Here is a 24,805-nt window from a genome sequence, read left to right as displayed (position 1 = left end):
ATTGCTCAAAGCGATAAGGCTGCCTTTTGCGCATGTAATTAAGTTAAGGTTGTAACTTTATTATGTGTAATAAAGGGCTTTTCTATTGTATAGTATAGTATCAAACACAACGTACTTAACAACAGTTATAGTTAGTACGTACATTTATAAAATAACCTCCCTTTCTGCACTTTCCCGCCATTATGCCAAGAATAACAAGTTTATTTGTTAGACAAAGTAAAAAAAAAAACCCTACTTTTGAACGGCTGAACAGATTTTGATGAAGCATATCTAAAAATCAGCGCATATATAAAAAAATCGCATTCAAATCGGTTCACCCGTTGATGAGCTATGGTGCCACGTACACAGACAGACAGACACACTTAGCGGTCATACTTATAACACACCTCTTTTTGCTTTGGGGTTTTAAAAATGTACACAAATAAAATATAACCAAACAAGCCACATTCGACCATAACAAACGAATATTCTCAATTTTATAATGAATTCACTCGTTAAGCTTTTATACGGCCTTTTAGTACAGTTTTGGGATGCTTATTCAGCCTCGAAGTATCTGCATGAATAAGTTTCGATTTTAATACAGTCTTTATAAAGATTACTTTCGGCTCGCATTTCAACGAGAAACAGAAATCATTCGAATGAAAACTGCTTTTTTTGACTCGGAATATTGATTTCGAGAAAAATCTACGTTTATATTGGTGCGCTCTAACATAGCTAACATAAATGCAAAAATAAGTGTGTTTGTTTGTCACCTCTTCCAGCTATATCAGCTCAACCAATCTTCTTGAAATATTTTATATCTGTAGTTTGAAGTACGGAGAAGAACATAGGGTATCTTTCATCGCGGAAAAATAATAATTCTCGTGGGAAATAAAAATGTCAGATGTCTTTTTGAATAAAATCTGACGCTTGTGTCAACAAAACCAATATCGATAAAAGAACTTATTACGCCGTTTAACTAATACTGTAAGCTGTTAAACAGTTTATATGAGTAGTTAAAGTAATGAAATTGAGGTTACTGTCGATTTTCTTATAGTCGGAGAGCCAATAGCGCAAATGTTCAAACTTTGAGCTCTTACACTATGCATGCTAAATAGGCTTATAAGTTTTATAGCTCTTATAGAACGACTCGACGCGCTTAGAGACTACCCCGGTGGTGCAGTGGTAAAGTTCTTGCCACTAGACCGAGAGGTCCCGGGTTCGATCCCCGGTCGGGTCATGATGGAAAATGATCTTTTTCTGATTGGCCCGGGTCTTGGATGTTTATCTATATATGTATTTGTTATAAAATATAGTATCGTTGAGTTAGTATCCCATAACACAAGTCTCGAACTTACTTTGGGGCTAGCTCAATCTGTGTGATTTGTCATAATATATATATACATATTTTTTTATATAAAGTTCTTGCCACTGGACCGAGAGGTCCCGAGTTCGATCCCCGGTCGGGTCTTAATGTAAAATGATCTTTTTCTGATTGGCCCGAGTCTTGGATGTTTATCTATATATGTATTTGTTATAAGTACCGTATGTATTTGTTATAAAATATAGTACCGTTGAGTTAGTAACCCATAACACAAGTCTCGAACTTACTTTGGGGCTAGCTCAATCTGTGTTATTTGTCCTAATATATTTTTATTATTATATAGAAGGCACGCTATCGCCGTTGGTCCCAGTTGTATTTGCAGTCGTTACCAGCCAATGGGCCCGCGCGATGGGTCATGGCCCATACTTATCCTACCGCCCTACCATAAGGACTATATCCTACCATTATCCTACCATAAAACCCCAGCAGTGGGGCGTTTAAACGACTGTGGACGGTGTCGATGCGGGTTTGAGACAAATTTGTTCGAAATATTTATTTTATTTTTCTCTACGTCATTTACGCCGCCAATTCTCTTTGGTAATGCTGTTGTCTTATATTATAGCCTTTAAGGCTATGTGTCCCGTGGTCGTCTCACACGAGACACATAGCCTTAAAGGGGATATAGAGACATCCATGTCATGCAGTCCTATATCTAGGTTGGGACCACACGTTACCGGTGACCGATTACTGCTTATAAGCTCCTGAACTTATACATGGATATTGTTGTATGAATAATATAATTTTAACATGAATACGATAAACTTATAATGAAATGTAAGTTACATTAAATTTTTAAAGTAGCTTTTCTTTAAATATCAAACATTTATTATATCACATAAATTATATGATTTTTACTTTGTTGACTTCACCCCTTTCAATTTAAATGTGGCGGAAATACAGAATTCTGTAAATAATGAAGCGAAAGTTGAAGCCTATAATTGGTCAATTTCGCTCCCCCTGACTTTGATAATTTCTCGGGGTCATGCCGCAGCAGACGTGCGACTGGTGCGATTTTTTATACCAAGCAGGCAAACAGGCATGCAGCTCACCTGATGGTAAGCGTTCACACAGCCTATCAACGCCTGCAATACCAGGAGTGTACGCGCGCGTTACCCACTTTGTGTCCTAGGATCTTTTGCCACAGTGCCCTGTAATCACACCGCCTCTCTCACCCTTCAAACCGGAACACAACAATGCAAGCGCTGCTGTTTGGCTGAACTAGATGCGAGTGAGGTACCCGAGACGACTTTTCTACCAAGGTCTACCTCTGATTTTTAACCAACTTTTTCGATGCGCTTCCATTTTTAAACGTACATTTGAAGTACATAAAAACTCCAAGACACGCATATTTGAAGTGGTCACTGAAAAAACAAATTAAAAAGATTTTTTCTGTTTTTCAAACGTAACTTGCATAAAAACTTATGGTAACAATCAAGTGAGCTTCAAAGCGTACCGAATTACCATTTAATTGCACTTTAAGTTAATTCTTCATATAGCTTTAGGTGTTGGTAATTGAGGCGAATATCTGCGAAGGATTTAAGGTACTAAATAGTATATTATATTATTAAATACTTCGTAATATTTTTATATATAAATAATGCCTTATAGATATAGGTTATGAGATTATTATTTTTGACTTTTACTCGCAATCTGATATCGTCACACAATTTACGGTATGAATGAATTTTAATGTAATTTCCGATAAACAAATATTATGAGTTAGCTGAGAAACAGCCGGAAGTGGGCGGAGCCCAGCCTTGACATCATCAAAAGCGGGGATTGCGGCCGGGTGGTGGTCGGTATCGTGCGCGCAGGAGCTCGCCATTACGCTTACAACTTTCGGATTGGACGGACGTTCACACCATTATTAATTAATTTAAAATTAATTTGTTAACTGATATATATTTTTTGTTGTGTTTATTATTTTTTTAATAAATATTAATGTGTTAAATAAATTATGATAATAAATACTTAAAATAGATCTAGAGAAGAAGCAGAGTACCGATGTAAAAGTGGCGCGTCTACTGCGTTATTTTCAAGCCATTATCATAACTTTTTTAACCCGAAAAATAACTGAGGCGTAGACAGAGTTCGCGGAATTGCCCCAGCGATCCCTTGATCGTACTTTTTATTAATAATAAAACCGTATTTTAAATACCCTAATATATAAAGGTTTTATTGATATTTTTTCTATATATTATGAAAATGTTTATTCTTTAAAATTTCCACCGGCTTTATCTCCAACGGTCGTATACATCATGGTTCAAAGATTTCCTGGTACCAGAAGGCTTACCATAATCTCTTAACGCGATCCACTTTGCGCCCTAAACTGATCTGCATCGCAGATTCGTACCATCGAGTTAATTTTTAGTATGAATGCGATTCATTTTAGGTTCCAGAATGAATTGAACTGAGCTGCATTGGAATCGTTCTGTAAATGTTGATGGTAGGAATGCTGATACAAAATTTGTGAACTTTCCTATTTTACATATTCTTTACAGTGAGAAGACTGAGCCATTGAAAGACATTTTCTTCTTCTAGGTAAATACACTTTTCTATCTATACTATTATTATAAAGAGGTAAGCGTTTGTGAGTTTGTATGTTTGAGTCGGTCCTCCGAAACAACGGAACCGATTCCAAAAATTCTTTCACCATTAGAAAGGTACATTATCTAAAATTGCCATAGGCTATATTTTATCTCAAAATTCCCACGGGAGCGAACCCCCGGGCAACATCTAGTCATAAATAAAAGTGCAAAACCGCGCCAAACCAATATGCCAAATAATATCCTAATCCTTACTAATATTATATGAAGCGGTGGTGGTATAACGGTTAAGGTTCGTATCCTACTCGTGCCATATGAGTTTGTATACCAATCTGACTCATAAAATAGTTTTCATAGACCACAGCTTGCTTCCCGTGAAGCATAAAACATCGCGAGGAAACCTGCACATGCTCACTGATTGACAGTTTAGTTTCCTAGTGTGTATACGGTAGGTGGCGGTAAGTAATCGTAAAAGTCATGTCAGAGACCTTTAGGCGACTTGAATAAAATCTGACAGCAGTGTTAGCAATAACACAATCGTCCGTATTTATTTCGTGTTCTTATTATTGTCGAATATCTCGGGTTCTAAGCAACATACAGCGATGATATCTATATGAGATTTAAAGTAAGACTATCCGCTATATGACTGTCGAAACCGCATCAAATTCCATCCGGTAGTTTTTGCGTGATGCGCGAACAAACATACAGACAGACAGTAAGACGGACAAGAATAATAAAAAAAATCCCATAATTATTTTTTTTAATAATCTTCTATGTACAGAAATACACATACTACTTATAGTTTTATTACATGTATAGATTTCTTGCATTCCGTAAGAAAGATGTAAGATTAATATTACAACACTAGTGTCCCGTTTTACTCACATTTTATATTTACGATTCGCAATCTGAACATTTTATTGTTATACAGAGTAGTTACAACATATAAAGTTGGCAGGGACCATAGGTATAAAACTTTTACGGCTGTTTTAGAATCAAATTTTGCCTGGTGTGCGTGACTTTGATAAAAAAAAAACGGGTTCCACTCCGGGAGTGCCGCGCAGAAGTGAAAACTCGATTAACGTTGTGAATTTTTGACGTCTGACGAGTTTTCGATCGCGAAGTGTGGATTGGCATTTTCACTTCTCACCATCGAATCGATTCGAAGTGAGACGCAGCGAACCGATCACATTGCGGTGTGGTTGTCGTTCCGTCACAATGGTGCACTGTGATAGGTAAGTACGCACTACGCACACAGGTCACGTGTCCCGTCGCGAGTTTAACCTTTTTTCACCCATCACAAAAAGTGCACAACGCCGCCAAAGAAGTTTTCACTTCAAAAAATACTTAGAATTTTTCTGTGGAGGAGGATATGCATTGAGAAGAAAAAGTAAGCGAAACCTGGGTTTTAACGTTCTATGACTAAGAAAGGAACCGCGAATGAGCTCATACAAATAAATAAATATATAGAGACAAATTACACAGATTGAGCTAGCCCCAAAGTAAGTTCGAGACTTGTGTTATGGGATACTAACTCAACGTTACTATATTTTGTAACATATATTATATATAAACATTCAAGACTTAGGTCAATCTTGCCACGGGATCGAACCCGAAATGCCAGTAGTTTGTAGCTTGTGAGAAATAACTATAAATATAAAGATTGACGAGAAAAAGTGCCTGTGAAGGTCTAATTTCTGAATAAATGATTTGAATTTGAATTTGAATTTGAATTTGGATCACACCTATCCATCCTAAGTAATATTATAGATGCGAAAGTAAGTTTAAACAAACTTACTTTCGCATTTATACGTTAACTCATCACACCTTATCTGCTCAACCAATCTTCTTGAAATTTTGCATACATATAGTTTGAAGTATAGAGAAGTAGATAGATTGCTTTTCATCCTGGAAAATTAACGCGAGCGAAGCCGCGGGCATAAGCTGGTAGACTATACGTTTTTCTTCGCACAAATTGAATAAGAACCTAAACCGTCTCACGAACTCATTCAAAGATAAAACTGATACATCATAAATCCAGAGGGTTCCCCATATTCTCGTCGTATAAGGGAATAATGTGGCAACAAACCGTCTTTACTGTCAGGTTTATGGGCTCAGGCTTACCAAATAAACCGAAAACGAATCATATGAGCAAACACGTCGTTATAGAAATATTTGACTTTTCGATTATATTTTGTGTTTGTTTGATACAACATTGTAGCGACGGTGGACCAGCGGTTAAAACCATTCGCCTGAGATTGAAAGGTCACACAGCGTCGAATTCTTCTCGTGCCACATGAGTTTGTATACCAATCTATATCATGTTTTCACTGATGACCACTTGCTTCCCATGAAGGAAAACGTCGTGGGGAAACCTGCACACTGGTTGAAAGTAAGTTAACTGTGTTTGTGTGCTACAATTTGCCACTTAAACGTCGGTTGTTAGTCGTAAAAGTGACTTCAAATTCCCCTTGAAGCGAATTGGTAGGATATAATCTGACACAAGTGTTAGCAATGCAAACGCAAGAGAAATTATTGATAGCAACGGAGGACTTATCCCATGCACGGATCTCTTCCATTTAACCGACAGGAAAAGACATAGTTACACAAACAGAGGCCAAAAGAAGCAATACATAAAAGAAATTTGGAACAAAATCGTCAATTTGTCATGAATTGTTAACTCACATAACTACTCCATTCATTTAATTGAAGGCATATTCCGTTGCACGGTAAATCTCAGAAGAGATTATATTTGTATAGTAATTTTTTGTGTGTTTATGAAACAAATCCAAAAGTTTAATCGTTAAATATATGACATATATACAATGATGTAGTCAAATAGACATTATATAATGATAATAAAAGCAAGTCGATCATTTTCACAAGTCTCAACTTTACCATTTGTTTAAGTAAGTAAGTTATAAATATATAAGTTAAGTAAGTTATAAACAAAATCAAACGTAAACATTGAATTAAAAGAAACACAAAATATATGTATATTTTGTGCATCTTACAGTAATTTTGTTTCGTGCATGTATGTTCATTTGTTTTGTTGTGACTTATGTGTAAATTTTTCACCTAAATAACTACCTTGCTTCGATGTTTACTTCAACAACTTCACCCCAATTAAACTTGAAACTAAGTTTGTTCCTCAAAAATGGGGAGAAATTGCGGGACAAATTCCAATGCAGACTTTTCTATGAGGAAAATTTGGAGAATTTATTGCAATTCATTTTTGTTTTGTACGGTTTCCCGCGTAAATACTGGTTTTGTTTACTTTATTTCAAGTGTTGTATAGTTCTGTTTACGAAATGACATGCATTTGTTTTCTTTATTCTTTTTTATTTGTATTTTCAGCCAGTATGTACCGCTAGTTAAAATAAAATTATAGTTCTTTATACAACATGCAAAGAAATACATTTCTGGCGGCCATGATGACTACTACGCGACGATGGTCCATTCTATACTTACCTAATTAACATTAAAATATTTTAAAATATACACAAATACAACAATAAAAAAGCAACAGATATAAACAAGCTAAACAGATTTATACGAGCTGTCGTCTATCATTAAACCTGGCTATACCTATTGTTACAAAATAGCGTTTTATTTTATGTCAAGCGAAATACTTCTCGGAATTAAATCATAAATTAAGGAAAATTAAGGCACGTCAACAAAACGCAAGACGGCGCGATGAGTTTAATTTAATTATTTTATGTACAATAAATTAAATATGGCCACCTTATCTTAGTGGAAATTACAGCAATTTATTTCCTATTGTCGTAATAAATTTTATGTCATTTTTACTGCAGCTGAAAGTACATAATAAGATCATCAAGGATTTTATTGCTTAGAATGATTTTAGAAAATTTATTATTGGTGGCAGGAGCTCAATGGCGCCTTGGTTTAATGGCCTCAGATAGAGGTTAAGCAACCTTTGTAATTGCCAGTCGATGGATGGGTGACCAAAATTGTTATTTTTCAAAATCCTTTATGGCTCCGAAGCCCTGCTTCGCATGGTTAGGTACCTATTATAAAGGTCTTTACAAAATGATAAAAATATATATATATATCGAAAACTTATAAAATTCAAAATTTTAATAAAAAATACCTTTATCTTTTCTAGAAATTAAATTGATTCTTATTAAAACATTTGTCAAAGAAAGATTAGATGTTTTAGCAATCGGACTATAGTTTTTACTATACACATACATACACAAACTTGTATAAATTAAGTTTTTAGAAACACAAAATATTTAAAAGAAGCTATCCAGTCTTTAAAACTTCGTCGTAACGATTTCGAATTTCTGACATGATAGGGACCAACACTGTTTAAATGAGTTTCTTTCGGCATTTCTTCTCAGCAGTGGTCGTTCCGAAATGCCATTAGTTTGTAGCCTGTGAGAAATAACTATAAATATAAAGATTGACGAGGAAAAGTGCCTGTGAAGGTCTAATTTCTGAATTAATGATTTGAATTTGAATTTGAATTCGAACATATGAAATTCGAATAAAAAACATTCGTGACATCGATACGTTACTGTATTAGACACGAAATATTCCCAAGTCAATATGGTATATTTTCATTTAGGTAACCCTTACGCACGGAACGAAAATATTACATTAAATATAGGTACTTTGAATTGAAAATTCATGTTAAAAGAACATGAATTTGATTCTACAGGTAGGATATACTAGTGAACAAAGTAATTAACTTGCGATAACACTATTTCAAAATGAACATTGTTTTTAAATTAATAAGATGAAGCGAGTTTTTGTAACAGTTTCTGGAAACGAAATGTATTTGTGTTTAATAAATTTTGATATTTATATAAGAAGCAGTGGTGGTGTAATGGTTAAGACGCTTGTAAACTGAAAGGTTCGAATCATATTCGTGTCACGTGAGTTTGTATGTTTTCTTACACAAGTATATTTTTCACTGCATAGTATAAAACAAAGTCACCCGCTGCGTCCGTCTCTTTCTAATTATTTTTAATCACTATTAATTATCCACTGTTCTATAAACGATTACAAAAGAAAGCAGCGTATTTAGACCGTGCAAAGCCGGGCCGTATCTGTCGCTAGTTATTGATAACAAAAGTCAAAATCGCTACGATCTCAGCGAGTCTTTGTTACACAATCCCTCCCATACATAGAATAGTATTAGTTATGAAATCTTTGAGTCCATGAGAGAGAGAGAGAGAGAGAGAGAGAGAGAGAATAGGTAGATACCAAAAACTTATAATGAAAAATGTTACAAAGATCGCATACGAATCCTAGAACTGTACAATATGGTACCTATTACATAACTTCAGTTAGCGAAAACTGAGTTGCGCTACCGCGGGGATCTACTCTATTACATTTTATAACTGGCAACTCGCGGGATACGCAAACTTTTTAATAAAATATTGTTGAGAGCTCCGTGAAATTTAAATATAGAACGACGACTTATTTTATATTTTCAGTGTGCAAATATGACCAGTACTACTGCTAAATATTATAAAATTATAATATGCCTGCTGTGCCTCTGTACTTTTCAAAAATATAAATTCAAATTTCGAACCTATTTACATTCGTTTCCTAAAATGCGAGAATCTTCATATTACACGTATTTACATTATCTAAACTATCTATATATCATATATCTATTAAAAAAAAATGTTACCTAATCAAATATACCTATTTAAAAAAATGTCGTTACTTATATTTTTTTTTTTTTATCTTTTCCTCGCGTGTTCCCGGTTGTATCCGCGGTTATGATATCCCAAACCTAGGCACGCGTAAAAAAAGAATTGACGAGAAAAAACAAACAAACCAACCTTCTTAGGAAATGTCTTTGTTGCCAAACAGCTGTCGAACCTTAAATAACCTTTAGCTCGTATGAATCAGTCAAAAAAATATATATTTACTTTTTATTTGAGCTGTCAAGGCTTTATATCCTTTAGCTCGTGTGAATCCGTGTGACGATATAGAATGGTCCTATTCTAGGGCGGGGGACCACATGTACCATAATAGGAATAATTTCCTATTACTTCCACGGGCCCGACAACTCCAAACAGATGACAGTTTGATAGCTTCCTTAAAAGCTTCAAGCCTGGCTTTAATATATATTAATTGTTATTACGTTGCTTTGTGATTTAATCGAAACTTTATTGAAATAATTTGAAGCAGTCAACGGGTTGATTTTAGCAAATATTTTTAAAATATTCCACATTATAAACACACAAGTATAGTATCTATCACTTGATGTCGGTAGGTAGCCGTAAAAGTCATGTCGGATGCCTTTAGGCGACTTGAATAAAATCTGACACCAGCGTTAGCAAATAACTCTCTTCAAAATAGGACGCAAAATTTAATTACAGACAAAAAATAAAAGCTTTTACTGTTTGCAAAAACCCAAAAGACAACATAAGAAATCGAATTATTATGAATTAATTATTAATTATATGAACTCGAGCAAAAGTTAATTTGAATGCAAATTTCGATCTCAACGGTGCCGCCAAAACACAATAACGACGCAAAGAGACGTGGAAATGGATAATGGATAATGGATAATGGATAATGGATAATGGATAATGGATAATGGATAATGGATAATGGATAATGGATAATGGATAATGGATAATGGATATGATGGAGAAGGTTGTTTCCATGTCTTCGTTTCATAATTCTTTTGGATTAAATAAATAAACATTAGATAATAACTGTAACTGGAAAGCGCATATTATTGCACATATTAACAATCCGTGCAAAAAGATCAAGAAATTCGTTTATGCTATTGATTTAGGCTCGTCCGGATTTCGCTCAAACAAAAAAAAAAACCTAATCATTTCTCAGTATACATACTATCTATTGGTGAAAACCGCATAAAAATCCGTACACTAGTTTTTGAGTTTAGCAAACCGTTTGACAGATAGACACGGCTCAGGTGTTATAATATGCAAAGAAAAATTAAGGATCTTATATATCTGATATACGGCAAATAATATTTGTTGCAGAAACTCTGAGACCCTTATGCGTACGGATACGTGTAAGGTTCTTGCATAAATTACCGGATTCTTACTTAATACACATTGATTTTAGCATGGAATTTTAGGTACTTCGTTGTTTGAAGAACTTATTAAATTCATGGATTTTATAGGATCAAAAATACTTCATACTGCCGAACTCCGAACTTTTCAACTGTGACACCATAAAGTTTGAAACATCAATCATTTTATGAAATCGCAGGTGTCAAGACGGCTCTCACTGCCTATCATGGTTACCTTGGTTCGCTCCTACGATACGGAGTCCTGCTATGGGGGAACTCGACATTAATAAATCAAATTTTTATCGCACAAAAAATGCGTTCGTGCTATAAGTAAGGCGTATCCATTGGATTCATGTAGACCCTTGTTTAAAACATTAAATATACTAACGCTTACATCTTTATACATATTAGAAGCAGGTATATTTGCAAAAAGACACCCAATACTGTTTAGGAAAGCTAAATGAGAACAGAAGGTATTTATCTAGAGATCCAACTAAACTGTATTATCCAATTACCCACTCAATATTATATCAAAAAAATTGTTATGTTACGGTTATAAAAATATTCAACAAGATTCCAAAATTCATACGCGAATTGCCATTGAATCATTTTAGAAGACAATTAAATAAATGGCTTCTTGATAAATGTTTTTACACAATCAAAGATTTTTTGGATTGCAGTGACATTGATTAACATACATGTAGATTGGAAGTGACATTTTATCTTAATTTAATCTGATGTCATTTTATAGTTTTTTAAATATGCTATTATTAACATTTGCATGGTGTTGCCAACGGCTGAATAGGCTTGTTCTAAACCATTATGTGGATAGTGTATTACCTACCCTAATTAAGCAAATAAAAATTATTTGATTTGATTTGATTTGAACAAAAATATGGTTCTTCTTCCTCCATAGTCATATTCCTCATGGCTCCCTCAGCCATGAGGAATCGTTGTCATAACGTGAAATGAAACACACACAACAACTTTCTTGGCATCATTAATGGAGTGGTTTGCCATTGCCTTTTCCATTTCACACACAAGTTAATAATAATCAACCAGTGTGCAAGTTTCCTCACGATGTTTTCCTTCACCGGAAGCAAGTGGTGGACGATGAAAACTACTATTATATATATGAGTCAGATTTGTATATACAAACTCATGTGGCACGAGTAGGATTCGAACCTGGGACCTTTCGATCCACAGGCGGGCGTCTTAACCATTACACCACCATCGCTTCAAATAAGGTAAGTAGAGAATAATTATCAAAATTATACCAAAATCGATGTTTTCTTGATAAAATTGCATTTTAGGGAGCAAAATGAAACATGTCAAAGATCGTGGCTTCCCTGCCGGTCCAAAGTCGCTTCCCACTGTCTGTCCCTATGTATGCTTAGATCTTTAAACTACTGAACGGATTTTGATGCGGGTTTTTTTGGTAAATAGTGTGATTCCAGAGAAAGGTAATTTATTTATGGTTGTACCCGAGCGGACTTTCATATTTTGTAATATTAGTATGGAAGTATGGATGAAGTCACATGACATAATCGTATAATAATAAGAATTGTGTCTATCGCGATAAGACTTAGTTTATAATAACCTTTTAACATCCAAAATTATGTGGTAACTTTCAACTCCACAATATTATTCTTCGCATAACAGAAATTCCTGACTTTTATAATTTTCCCCTTCCGGGGTCGAAGCAATTTGGAGGTAATAAAAAAATATTTTCTTAACCTTTTTAAAATATATAAAAGGCGAGTAACCCACGCGTCCCAATTCGAGTAACACCCGGTTTCCTAAGTGAGCGACGTAACGATGATCGACTCTGTGCAACGCTGTGGGGATACCTCCACACATATTACGGTGAAACTTCAAAATATACTATTTTACGAAAATATTTCATTGTACCAAAATATCCCCAATATTTACAGTTATAGCATTATTGTACCTATATTCCTCATAGACTATAATTTGTGTATAGCGAAGTTGCGTTAGTTATGTAATGATACGTGGAAAATGATGATAAATAAAAATAAATTTGTTATGTGTATTAGTGTTTTACTGCAGTTTGTTATGCGGATAAATATAATAAAATGAAACATATGACAACATAGTCGGTTTGCGCATCTTTAGGGATTATTTTCTACGTGTGTTTTTATTCAAACCAAACAGGCAATGATTCACAATATAATTAAAATACTACCTAGCTGATATTCATCAAATTGAAATCTTCGCTATCACCGCATTGAGGAGATACACGCAAGGATATTAACATATATAACTATCAAGTAAAATGTATCTTAACAGTCGAAAGCATGGCAAGTGATCCGAAGGGTAAAAACGGAGCTAATGTAGCTTCGTTTTTATCTAGGACTTTATTATTTTGTCTATGAATTATTTTAAATGTGACGTCTCATAACAATCTTGAAAATCTGTCTTGTTCCGTTTGTCGTTTACCTAGGACGCTGGATGAGATAAAAATATACTTAGATATCTGTTACAGGTTCTTTTCAAGAACAAATCAACGTGTCTGCCATTTTTAGAAGTAAAAAAACATAATACTTTTTGGGACACTAACTTTTCTATAAATATAATATTTACTAATAAAATATTGTACTATCCTTGCATATTGTGAAAAATCTGTATGGACGCGATAAACTCGAAAACTATCGGTCGGATTTTTGTACAGTTTTCAACAATAGTGATTCCGAATGTTTAGGTACATAATTTATTACGGTTTTACACGAGCCAAGCCGGGGCGGGCGGCTAGTTTTAAATAAAAAAGGTAAGTACATGTACAAAAACAACGTTATATTGCGAAAAAAAACTAAACAGTAAGGCTTTTTATACATTTAATTACCTATTGTTATACATTTTCAAAATCAACGTTTTATTTTTAAACTTTGACATTATAAAATCAATTCATATTGTAGCATGCATTTTTTATAGCCTATATTATGAGTCCCACTGCTGGGAAAAGGCCTCCCCTTTTGTCTTCCAAAGTTATCCATAAGCCATTATATGGAAGGATTTCATAAAATCTTCCTTATGTACTTCTTAGTAAGCGATCAATCATCAATTTACATGGTCGTTTTTGCGTGCAACAACTCGAAATAACTGGGTCACTCGAGGCTAACTCGCGTGTAGTGTGAACAAACTTCTTAGGCGACCGATTTTATAGTTCATTCGATTACGATTGTGACAGGAATAATTCAAATCGAATCTATGGTCAATTACTGCATATAGTATAAAATAATATAGCCTTCCTATAGTTTACTTCTGCGTGCAAGCAACGGATTTTGTTGAAGTTTTCACTACATTATTTTTACCGCCAATTCATACCGCCCGACTTAATTTTTAATTATTATATTTTGTATTATAATTTTAATTTGTGAAATAGGCTATAACAACTTCTTAATTTGAAATTACTATATTATATATTTTTTTAAATCGTTAATTTAAATTCGCTTCTTAATTTGAAATGACTATATTTTTTTGTAAAAGCATTAATTTAAATTCGCTTCTTAATTTGAAATTACTATAGGTAAATATGATTTTCTGCCCATAGAGTCTCTGTTGCGTTCCTAGTCACGCAATCTATTATTGAGATCGGTTATAACAAAGCGATAATTAGCTAGGAAATGGACTCCGTTATTTCCATGTTAATTGGTACCACTTCATTGGAAAATTAGTTTTGTTTGTAAAGGGGTTGGTGTGCATGCAATCTGTATGGACCAGTCCACTTTTATATGCCGTCATTTTATTTTGATGACTATTTGAAGGCGCTTAAATTAATAGAAACTCAATCAGTGAAAAGCATACCATGATATTGACAAAATTAATATAACACGCCTCGTCCAAACGGTACTTACTAAATGACATATTTCAAGTGACGTCACAGCAGCGTCACAATCACAACAAGGTTACAAACAGCGCAGCTTTTTTGCGAACACACACACAAAAGAGCTATGTTGCTTTTTCGATGATTTTGTTTAGTAATGAAAATTATATTGTCAAATCGAAAAATCAAAAAATCAAAAATCTTTATTTCAAAATCAAAATCAAATCATTTATTCAGAAATTAGGCCTTCACCTAAATTAAATGTTTACCAAAGCTACAAACTACTAGCATTTCGGAACGACCACTGCTGAGAAGAAATGCCGAAAGAAACTCATTCAAACAGTGTTGGTCCCTATCATGCCAGAAGGGCTTACCATTTTTTAAATATAAATTTATGTACAATCTTTCTGTAACACGGTTTACATGAGCACATTTGTGACCGGGATCTCCTTTTAAGTAAATAATTACCTGTGTTAGGAGATCCCGCTCTTCAATAACAAATTGTGTAGATAAGTACATTTGAGTACATTTAACATTTATGTATTTTATCTTATTATAATAACAATAATAAATAAATACACAATAAGTAATACAATTGCAAAAATATTATATTATATATACCTATTTTTAGATAGTATAATGCACTGGGGAACTATTATTATTATTTTAAGAATTAACACTTTACGATTCTGAAGGCAGTGATGTATACTGTGTGTGTGTGTGTGTGTGTGTGTGTGTGTATTAAAATAGTTATAATTGTAATTATACACATAGGGATACAACTTCGTCGTAATTTAGTGATTGTAAATATGTAGTCAGAATGTGTTTAGTAATAAATTTTGTATGTAGGTAAAAGAATAGTATTTTGTTTAGTCTATTATATAATATTGTGGTGTCAATGATTGTGGCTATTTGTTTTTAATCAGGGTGGCTACCATGGAACTTAAAATACGTAGCACGTTATTGCGTCCACACGTTCTCTCTTTTTTTTACACGATATGGGAAAAAAAGACAGCATGTGGACGTTGTAACGTGCTACGTGTTTGTATGCTTCGTGGTAGGCTTTCTGACCAGTACTAACGGTCTTCCAGAGAAAAGTTCAAACAAACTCTTGTTTCTTCTTCTTCTAAACAATATCTTCTATTTTATTAAATTGAAGAGATTGTTTAAGGATTTAATGTAAAAGAAAATGTTACCTATTCCGAACCATGCAAGCGAATAAAGTTACGGGCACGGCTAATGAAGAATAAAATGATCTAAACGACCAAACTCTCAAAAGTCACTTTAAAACGTCAATCACTTGTCAAATGGATTCAACAGGAGCTAGTAGTAAGCTGTATGACATTTAACAAATAATTTGTTAACCTCAAAAAGTACCTATTACCCGCCATAACACCGCCATTGTTGCAACATGAAAAATGGCGGCGTGTCGCATTAAAATTGTGAAAAACGTCACCTTTGGAGTTGACCATCAATCATGGCCGCCGAGGAAGTTTTTTGTTGTGTATTTTAATGTTTACTTTTAGAAATATCATCCTCTATTATTTTATAAACTGAGCGGGAGCCGGACATTAATATCTGTCGACATCACTACATAGTATAAAACAAAAACGTTTCCCACTGTCTGTCCCTATGTATTCCTGTAAGTATCTCTTAGAAATTACGGCGAGCTTTTTAAATAATTAGTGTTACATTGAGAAAGGTTTAGATGTAGGTACAGTTTATTATATGCAGCTCCACTTTATCGCCAAAGATCTCGCCGAACTTTGACGAATTCGGTATACATTGCTGATCTTTCATTGCAGTAAATAAAAACACTCATTCATACTACGCAACGTTCGCGCATTCGCGTCAGCCTCTGTTCGGCGATAGCGTGGAGCTGGCATATGATTTTACAAATATAACAAATACAAGCATTAGTTATTACTAATCTGACTTAAAAAAATATATTTATATAGATAAACAAAATTAATCCGTACCTACTGTGGTAAAGTCTATTTTTATAAATGATCGCTTTTAGAAATGATCCCATCCTCAAGAAAATTGACGGATCGTAATAACTGCGTGACCGCAGCGGTCGAAACGCTCTGAAAGCCTACCCGAATCATACGCAAGTGTTGCCATATTATATAGTCACTTTACCCGCAATATGAAAATTTTGTGCATTTCCTGGCTTCACCCCCTAAACGATCCCCCCGTTACAAATTCACGCCCCTCCACAATTATGTACCTCAGTGGGTCAATCGGGCGAATAGTTTAATCAGGCCACCCAAAGCATAGCTAAACTATAGGACGAATATGTCTATAGAGTTGTTAAAATCTATTTTAATAAATAATTTGTATTTATTACATTGTATAACATACGGCAGGCTGCTTAAGGTGATACATAACTGCACACTAGCGCCATCACATCACATTTTTTTTCCAATTTCTTTTGTTGTACACTGGATAAATGAATTTATTGCTAAGTTTTATGTTACACAATTTAGTCACAGTTTACTATGAATATGTTGGTAGCCACCGTTTTCGGTTAAGTGCTAGCTGGCTGTAGCGTGTGTATCTTGATGTTTGAAGATTGTATATAATCTGTTCTTAAAACTGTTGACTGAAAGTCATATATGCATTGAATTTTTTTTTTATTCTAGTTTAGTTCGCTGTTTCTTTTTTTATCCACTTGAACCGTCGTCGTCAGTCAGTAACTACACTTTAATTAATTTATTTATAATGCAATAGGTGGTGTATAAACTTATATGTATATAGAATTATCGTTAACTCAATACAAATTCAGACCGGGAGGATATTAAAAAATACCACAATTAGTTGTAAAATATAAAAACCTTCTTGAAGTTAACATAATATTCATTACTTTTAGTTGGAATAAGAGATGTCGTAAACATTGAAAACTTTTGTAATATGGTTGTATCAGCTCTATATAGGTACTATCTATTTGTACCACGTATTGGAAGGCTGCGGTGGGGGCACCGCGGTGCATGCCACCGTGTGGTAACTCTACTACCTCCGTACGCAAACTGGGTACAAATTCAGCTTGCATACTGAACTTATCCTATCTAATATTATAAATAACAATTTATGAGGATGTAGTTATGTATGTTTGTTAATCTTTCAAGCAAAATTTTTTGCGTGTCGATAGCAAATCTACAAAGCCCTATTAGGGTTCTAAAATAGCAAAATCTACTGGACCAATTGTTATGAAATTTGGTACACGGGTAGAATATAACCTGGAATAACACAGGGTGGATATATGATGGTGGTAGCAATGTTAATAATGTACGATTGTGACAAAACATAGTTTAGCTTCAATGAAGATAGCATTACATAACTTTAAGGTAAAAAAAAAACCATTAACTTTTTTATGAATAAAAGTGTTACAATGTACCTAAAGCAATATGAATTTTCACAATTTATATTTCTTTACGCTTGGTAACAATAACATTCCCACGGAGGGTTGACGTAAAACAGGCGGCCGCTTGTAAAATCACAGTCGGATCTCCTAAATAAGGTTTACTTTTTGCGCTAACCCCGAATGAATCAAAAAGATCAGATGGATCAGATGGTGTCAGATTTTATTCAAGTCATCTAAAGGCATCTGATATGACTTTTACGACTACTTACCGCCATCTAGTGGCAGGTAGTCGCATACACACTAGTGAACTAAACTGTCCACCAGTGTGCAGGTTTCGTCACGATGTTTCCCTTCACCGGAAGCAAGTGGTGGTCTATGAAAACTACTATATAATGAGTCAGATCGGTATACGAACTCATATGGCACGAGTACGATACGAACCTGAGACCTTTCGATCCGCATCTTAACCATTACACGTCTAATCCATCAAAAGGATGAAAGATAAAGACACGCCGAGTGACAAAACGAAACGGTAACTGCTTTAGAATTAGTATTACCTTAGAACCCTTTCAAAGTTAATCTCCCGTAGGGCTGTTAAGTACACCTGCCCTTGATAATGGCCTCTTAATCGAGATCTGATTGTAATCGGTCCGTAAAGACGTCGTTTGGAAACCAATGAACCGAAAGTTCCCGTTTGATTTTTGTGTAAATACTCAGAGCTAATTGTGTTTATATATTGTGGTGTCCCACCAAGTTACTTATTACTAGGGATAAGGGATTATGAAATAATACCACACAATTCAGATTTAAATGTCAGAGACGGCGAAACCTCCGCTCCGCACGGTCGCACGGCTGCGTTGCCAGTGAGGGCCGGCGCTCCCCACTCCGCGGTACTATATTAATCAGTCACAATATCACATATATTTAAACTAGCGGCCCGTTCCGGCTTCGCTCAGGTAAAATTATAATAAATTATACACCTAAACCTTCCTCATGATACACACTACCTATTGGTGAAAACCGCATGAAAACCTGTGCAGTAGTTTTAGAGTTTGCGAACAGGCAGACGCGGCAGAGGGCTTTGCTTTATAATATGTAAGGATTAACTCTGTGAAAATTGCTTTTGTGTAGAAATCACTGCGTAATTCAATTCAATTCTTTATTCAATTTAGGATGATATACATCACTTATTGACGTCAAAAAAAATACTTAAACTAAGTCTACTGCCGGCTTCCAAAGCGCAAGTGAAGAAGAAGCGGCGCAACAAACTTCACCGCAGCCTTTTCTCCAAGGACGTCAATTAACAAATATAGGTCTTATATTAAAAATTATATTAAAAATTAGGACGAATTTACATCATTATTAAAAATGACAAAATTTGAATAAATAAATAAAATAAAATATGTATTTCCAATAAAATTATTGAAAATTGTCACACAAAATATATATATATATAAATAAAAAGTTAAATGTACAAAACGTACGTAATAATGTCATAAATCAATTACATATGTTATGAGGACACTGCACCATGCTTGGGCCAGACATTATTGTCGTTCACATAGTCATCAGACTTGCGTAATGGTAATGCTATTGTATCCTATCAGCTGTCGTCGGGAGGATATGGATAGGAGAGTTCTAGGATGGATCCACACCCTACGGTGTGTGTTTTCCGTATATTCGTCTTCTTCTTCATAGTCGTATTCCTCATGGCTGAGCGTCGTGGTCATTACGTAGAATGAAACACACAACAATTTTCTTGGCATTATAATTGGAGTGGTTTGCCATTGTCTTCTCCATTTCACACACAAGTTAATAATCAACCAGTGTGTGCAGGTTTCCTCACGATGTTTCCCTTTCACCGGAAGCAACAATACATTAGTCTGATGGATATACTTATACAAACTCATGTCGTACGAGTACGATTCGAACCTTTCGATCAACAAGCGTCTTAACCAATACACCACCACCGATTCATTTATACGTTTATTAAAGCATAAATAACAAGTAAATTTGATATTAATTATCATTTTAATCTGTAAAATCTTTTAAGTAAAATAAGCTATTTTAAATATACTTAATAAATTATGCCTGCGGTAAAGCCAACGCGAATTATCTGTTGGAAACTCATTAAAAAAATAAATTACAAATTATCCGTATGAACAGTTTAAATATTAGTAATAAAGAGTGATCATTTTTGTAACTAATTTGCAATTTAGAATGGGGTCGGTTGAAGATATCTGTTACAAAATTGAGTTGCACAACTCCACCCGAACATTATTTAAACCAGTTACATATTTATTAATTAAAAGGTTATAGGAAAATGGAATTTTTGAAAAAAAATCATGAATTATATTCGTTCATTTGTAACGCACAATTCTCGGAAAAGTTTATTAATCAAAGAATCGTCAAAACAGCATTAATGCTAATGACGCACACGGTCCACTACAAATAGACAGAAATACACACAAAATTACTGTACATTGCAAATGAGCGATATTTCTTTACATTGTACGAGTGATTAGCTAAACTCTCATTTTCAATTCCACGGAATTCTGACGTTTAAAAATGTGTATTATTAAATAAATAAGAATACATTTTAATTAGTAAAATTAAGACTTGAAAATAATGCCACAATTTTGATATGATAATTAGATTTGTTGTCAAAAATGACAATTGAAAAACATCATAGAATAATTCAAATTACAAGCAATGTCTTTTCACAAACAGGTCGACTTAAATCGGTATTTACTTTATTTATATCGATAAATTCGCAGATTACCGATTTGTGATACCTATCAATTGGAACAATCCGAGGTACCTGCATCACATATACCTACTAATATTATAAATGCGAAAGGTTGTGCGAATGTATGTGCGTACGCATGTTTGTTACTCTTTCACGCACAATCTAATGAACGAATTGTTATGAAATTTGATACACGGGTTAAATATAACTTGATATAGGTAACACATAATAGGTATTTTTACCCCAAAAATTCCATACAGTAGTATATATTTGCTTTTTGTGTGTTAATATAGTAGATATATATTAACACACAACAAAAAGCATGCTTGCTAACTTAACTCGTCGACTATATCAATGTGAACTTTAGTGTGAACACAGAGGTGCTATTTAGTACTAATGATGGAACAAAATCCGCGATACATATCAAGTAATAGCTAGGGTGTACCCTTTAATTTTTATTTTATTTTCAGCATGTTTACACAAGGGAAAGCTTTGTGAGTTGTGATCAATGATAATAAGTCGACAAAATTTGGGCTTTTGAGTTTTGCGTTTCTTTTTGACAACTTCCCATCAGGTGGCCAACATGTCTGTTGGCTGTTTGGCAGTAAAAAAAAATGTTGTGCACCCACATTATCCACGAAACTATTAACGAATGGAACGATAATAAAATTTGATACGTCTGATTCTATGCTCCTTGGTTAGTCGTGAAGAAATATTGTGCGTTTGATGTGACATTTAGATTTGGAGAAAAATATCGCACGCTCAGTTTATAGCTGTCGTATAGTATCGTAATTTTATACGGCGGCAATAGAACTAGGCATACTCAGATTTGAAAATGCTGGCTGAATTAAGAATATAATACAGTTCAATCAAAAAGAAGAAGTAAAAGATTATAATTTTCAGAATTTTCCAATTGTAATAAACAAATTCAAATTTGGAACACAATATTGTTCAAGATTGATTTTATTTCGAAACGAGCGCAAATAGATATGTGCTTACGCTTGAAATGTTCGCATATAATTAAATCTTTTTCGGTTAGCAATTGACGACATTGACACTTGAAACTAACTGAGAAATCAATTTTTGCACTGAATTCTGATCGACAAAAATAAATGGAAAATCAACATTAAACGGAACCGTCGGACGATATGGATGCTTTAGATTGAAATCGGAGATACAGAGAAGTGAGATTTTGGCCCAGCTGGCGAATAAAAATTGTCATAATTAGACTTATTGCCGTAATTTTTAAAATAAACCATTGAATAATACTGGTTGGCATCACTTTTTTAACCCCCGACGAAAGCAGTTCTAAGTTTAACATGTATCCGTATGTCTGTCAGTGGCATCATAGCAACGGCCGATTATTTTTTTAAAATTTGAATTTGGAATATTGGAGAATGGGTATTCAGCCATCAGCTCTCTCTGATGAGAGGATACCAGCAACATCGGAGTCTGGGTTATTTAAAATTTAAATACCGAATTGTCATTGACTCACCGTTCTTATGGCCGTAATATCCAGTGCCTGATGAGGAGCCGCTGCCGGTCGACGACCCCTGCGCGGGGCGACCCTCCTCGTCCACGTCCAACGGCAGCGCGCTTGACTCCATGCCGGTCACTTTGACATCACTTCACTTACACTTCACTTCACTCACTGTTACCTGGAAAGAAGATTTGACATAGTTAGTGGTTTTTACCAATGACTTCCCGTCCTGGCTTCGCTTGGGTAAAACCCTAATAACATTATACACCGAAATCTTTCTCATAGGAATTTATTCAGTATCTATTGGTGATAACCGTACAAAAATCCGTCCGGTACCTACCTACTTTTTGAGTTTCATTCAGACAGATGCAGCTCCAGCCGATCTAGACTAGTCACAAACGTTGCAGTTGTCCTTATTAAAATATAGAGGGATAAATAGATAAAACGTTATTTACTCTTATTGCGTATGCAATCAAAATTAACCTGATCCCCATAAACAATCCATTTTTGCCAACCAGATACAAAAAAGGTAAAAGTTGTAATAACATCTGCAAAGAATAAAACTTTTTTTCAACCTTTCAACCTTTTTTTCAAACTTTTTCTTTTTGGTTGAAAACACTGGCTACAAATAAACGCCATCTGACTCCGCGAACGACCAAAAAGTCGCAGTCGTTGACACGTATTCACAATTTGAATTTGGAACGGAGTGCAGCCGGAACGTTGGCAAACTGGTGTTAATTTGGAGGCAGGAAATTTTCGAAAAAAGAATTTTATGGATTGGTCTGCAGCTTGGATTGGTTTGCCCACAATTGGCTACTTGACTGGCTATAAAATAAAATGCTTATAGGTATTTAAATAACCTAATACAATAATTAAATGTCATTTAAATTGTTCAGTTTTTTTAATTACGAGAGAGAACTATTTTATCGGTTTCATCAAGGAATGCTTTTTGACTCCAACATCCGCTACGTCATGATACAATACTGTCACAGAAGCTCCATATAAAATTATGTTTTTGACATTAGAGAAAATATGGACTGATTTGTTGGAGAGTATCCAATTCTTTTCAAGTTCAAATCATTATCGATATTTATTATAATGTACGTAGGTACATAAATAATAAGTAGTTATTCTGGTCTTCTATCGATATCGATATGAAGACCAGTTTTAGGTGTACCAATAAATTATAACTCTTAAACTAATGACCTTTCTAACTCTTAAATTAATGAGGATTTAACATCTGAAAGGAGTTAATATTATGAACAAACATACATGTATACGACTACTACTGCTGCCACTAAAAGGACTTTAATGTGATAATAGTGTTAGCAACAGACTCGATAAGAAAAAAATAATTCAATAAGTAAGTATTTTTACTTACTGACGATATAAAAAATCGCCTTTCGGTAGAAATATCTGATTTATTTATCGTTCGAAAAAATCAATAAAAATTGTACATAAGGTAATTTTTATTGATTTTTCTCATAAAATATATATCTCTATAAATAAATAAAGAAAACATTATCTAAAATGTATTTCAAATATTACACTTACGGACACTTTCATAAAACTTTAAATATTCTCCAAACCGCATTAAGAATGCAAATTTAAATATGGAACTCAACACTCATGCGAATTCGAAACTTTAAAAACCGATGTTCGCGTTCTGTATTCGAAATACGAAAAGTTCGAATATTAAAAACGGTTGTTTTGAGCAGCGCGTGCAATATTACTGGCTGGCGATGCGTTCCGTTCCGCGCGATATTTTTACAGATGTTTGAAACAGGGCCGTTGCCAGGAAACGTGTTCGAATATTGTACGGGAAAATTTGCAGTGTATTTTTTTCTGTTTTGTTTATCAAATAAAAAAAGTTTAGTAGTTATTCTTTTCAATAGATGAGATTGACAAATTTATATTTGCTACCTTAAAACTAAAAAGGTTGAGCTTGTTGAGCACAATCTCTGTAACCTATTTAATATAGTTACACTAGTTTTCAGAATGATAGTACTTATTAGTACAATCATTCTGAAATTCCGATTCACGAACGATCGAATAACGACGGCTCGATTTATATTTGTCCTGAATATTTAACAATTTTATTATTTTATTTAACGATTATCTGAAATTTTAACTACCTTATGGGTCTACCCCGAGTGCTATAACCAGGTGTATCACGGGCTGATGAATATTACAATTTAAAGTCGTTGCCACAGTAAATTTTAGGTACACGATAATTTATACAGGCACTGCTGTTTGGTGACTGAAATAGATGAGAGTGAGAGACAGTGTAATTAGAGTGTTACACTATCTCTCTCTCTCACTCTCACTTTCATTTCTTTCAAAATCAAAATCAAAATCAAATCATTTATTCAGAAATTAGGCCTTCACAGGCACTTTTTCACGTCATAATCTAAATTAAATGATGT

At 34.2% G+C, this 24,805-nt stretch overlaps 1 protein-coding gene across 10 annotated transcripts in view; it reads right to left on the bottom strand.

The window, feature by feature from the left end:
* Positions 1-24,805, bottom strand: part of LOC128679690 (KH domain-containing, RNA-binding, signal transduction-associated protein 2-like) — a 172,490-nt gene that overhangs the window by 77,928 nt on the left and 69,757 nt on the right. For 7 of the 10 annotated variants that reach the window (XR_008405774.2, XR_008405773.2, XR_008405775.2 and 4 more), the window contains exons 1-2: positions 23,934-24,095; positions 22,395-22,557 (exon numbers count right to left, since the gene is read on the bottom strand). Coding sequence is in view for 7 of the 10 variants with exons in the window: in XM_053762088.2 (XP_053618063.1) it covers positions 22,395-22,506 (112 nt within the window). In the remaining 3 variants the exon portion in view is untranslated. Of the gene's footprint in view, positions 1-22,394; positions 22,558-23,933; positions 24,096-24,805 lie in introns of those variants that run through there. The other 3 variants (XM_053762085.2, XM_053762086.2, XM_053762087.2) reach the window with 1 other exon arrangement.

The sequence above is a fragment of the Plodia interpunctella genome, chromosome 22 (assembly GCF_027563975.2).
Source record: "Plodia interpunctella isolate USDA-ARS_2022_Savannah chromosome 22, ilPloInte3.2, whole genome shotgun sequence".
NCBI lineage: Eukaryota > Metazoa > Arthropoda > Insecta > Lepidoptera > Pyralidae > Plodia > Plodia interpunctella.
Note: the sequence above shows the minus strand (reverse complement) of the source record. Positions and strands in the feature narration are given on the sequence as shown.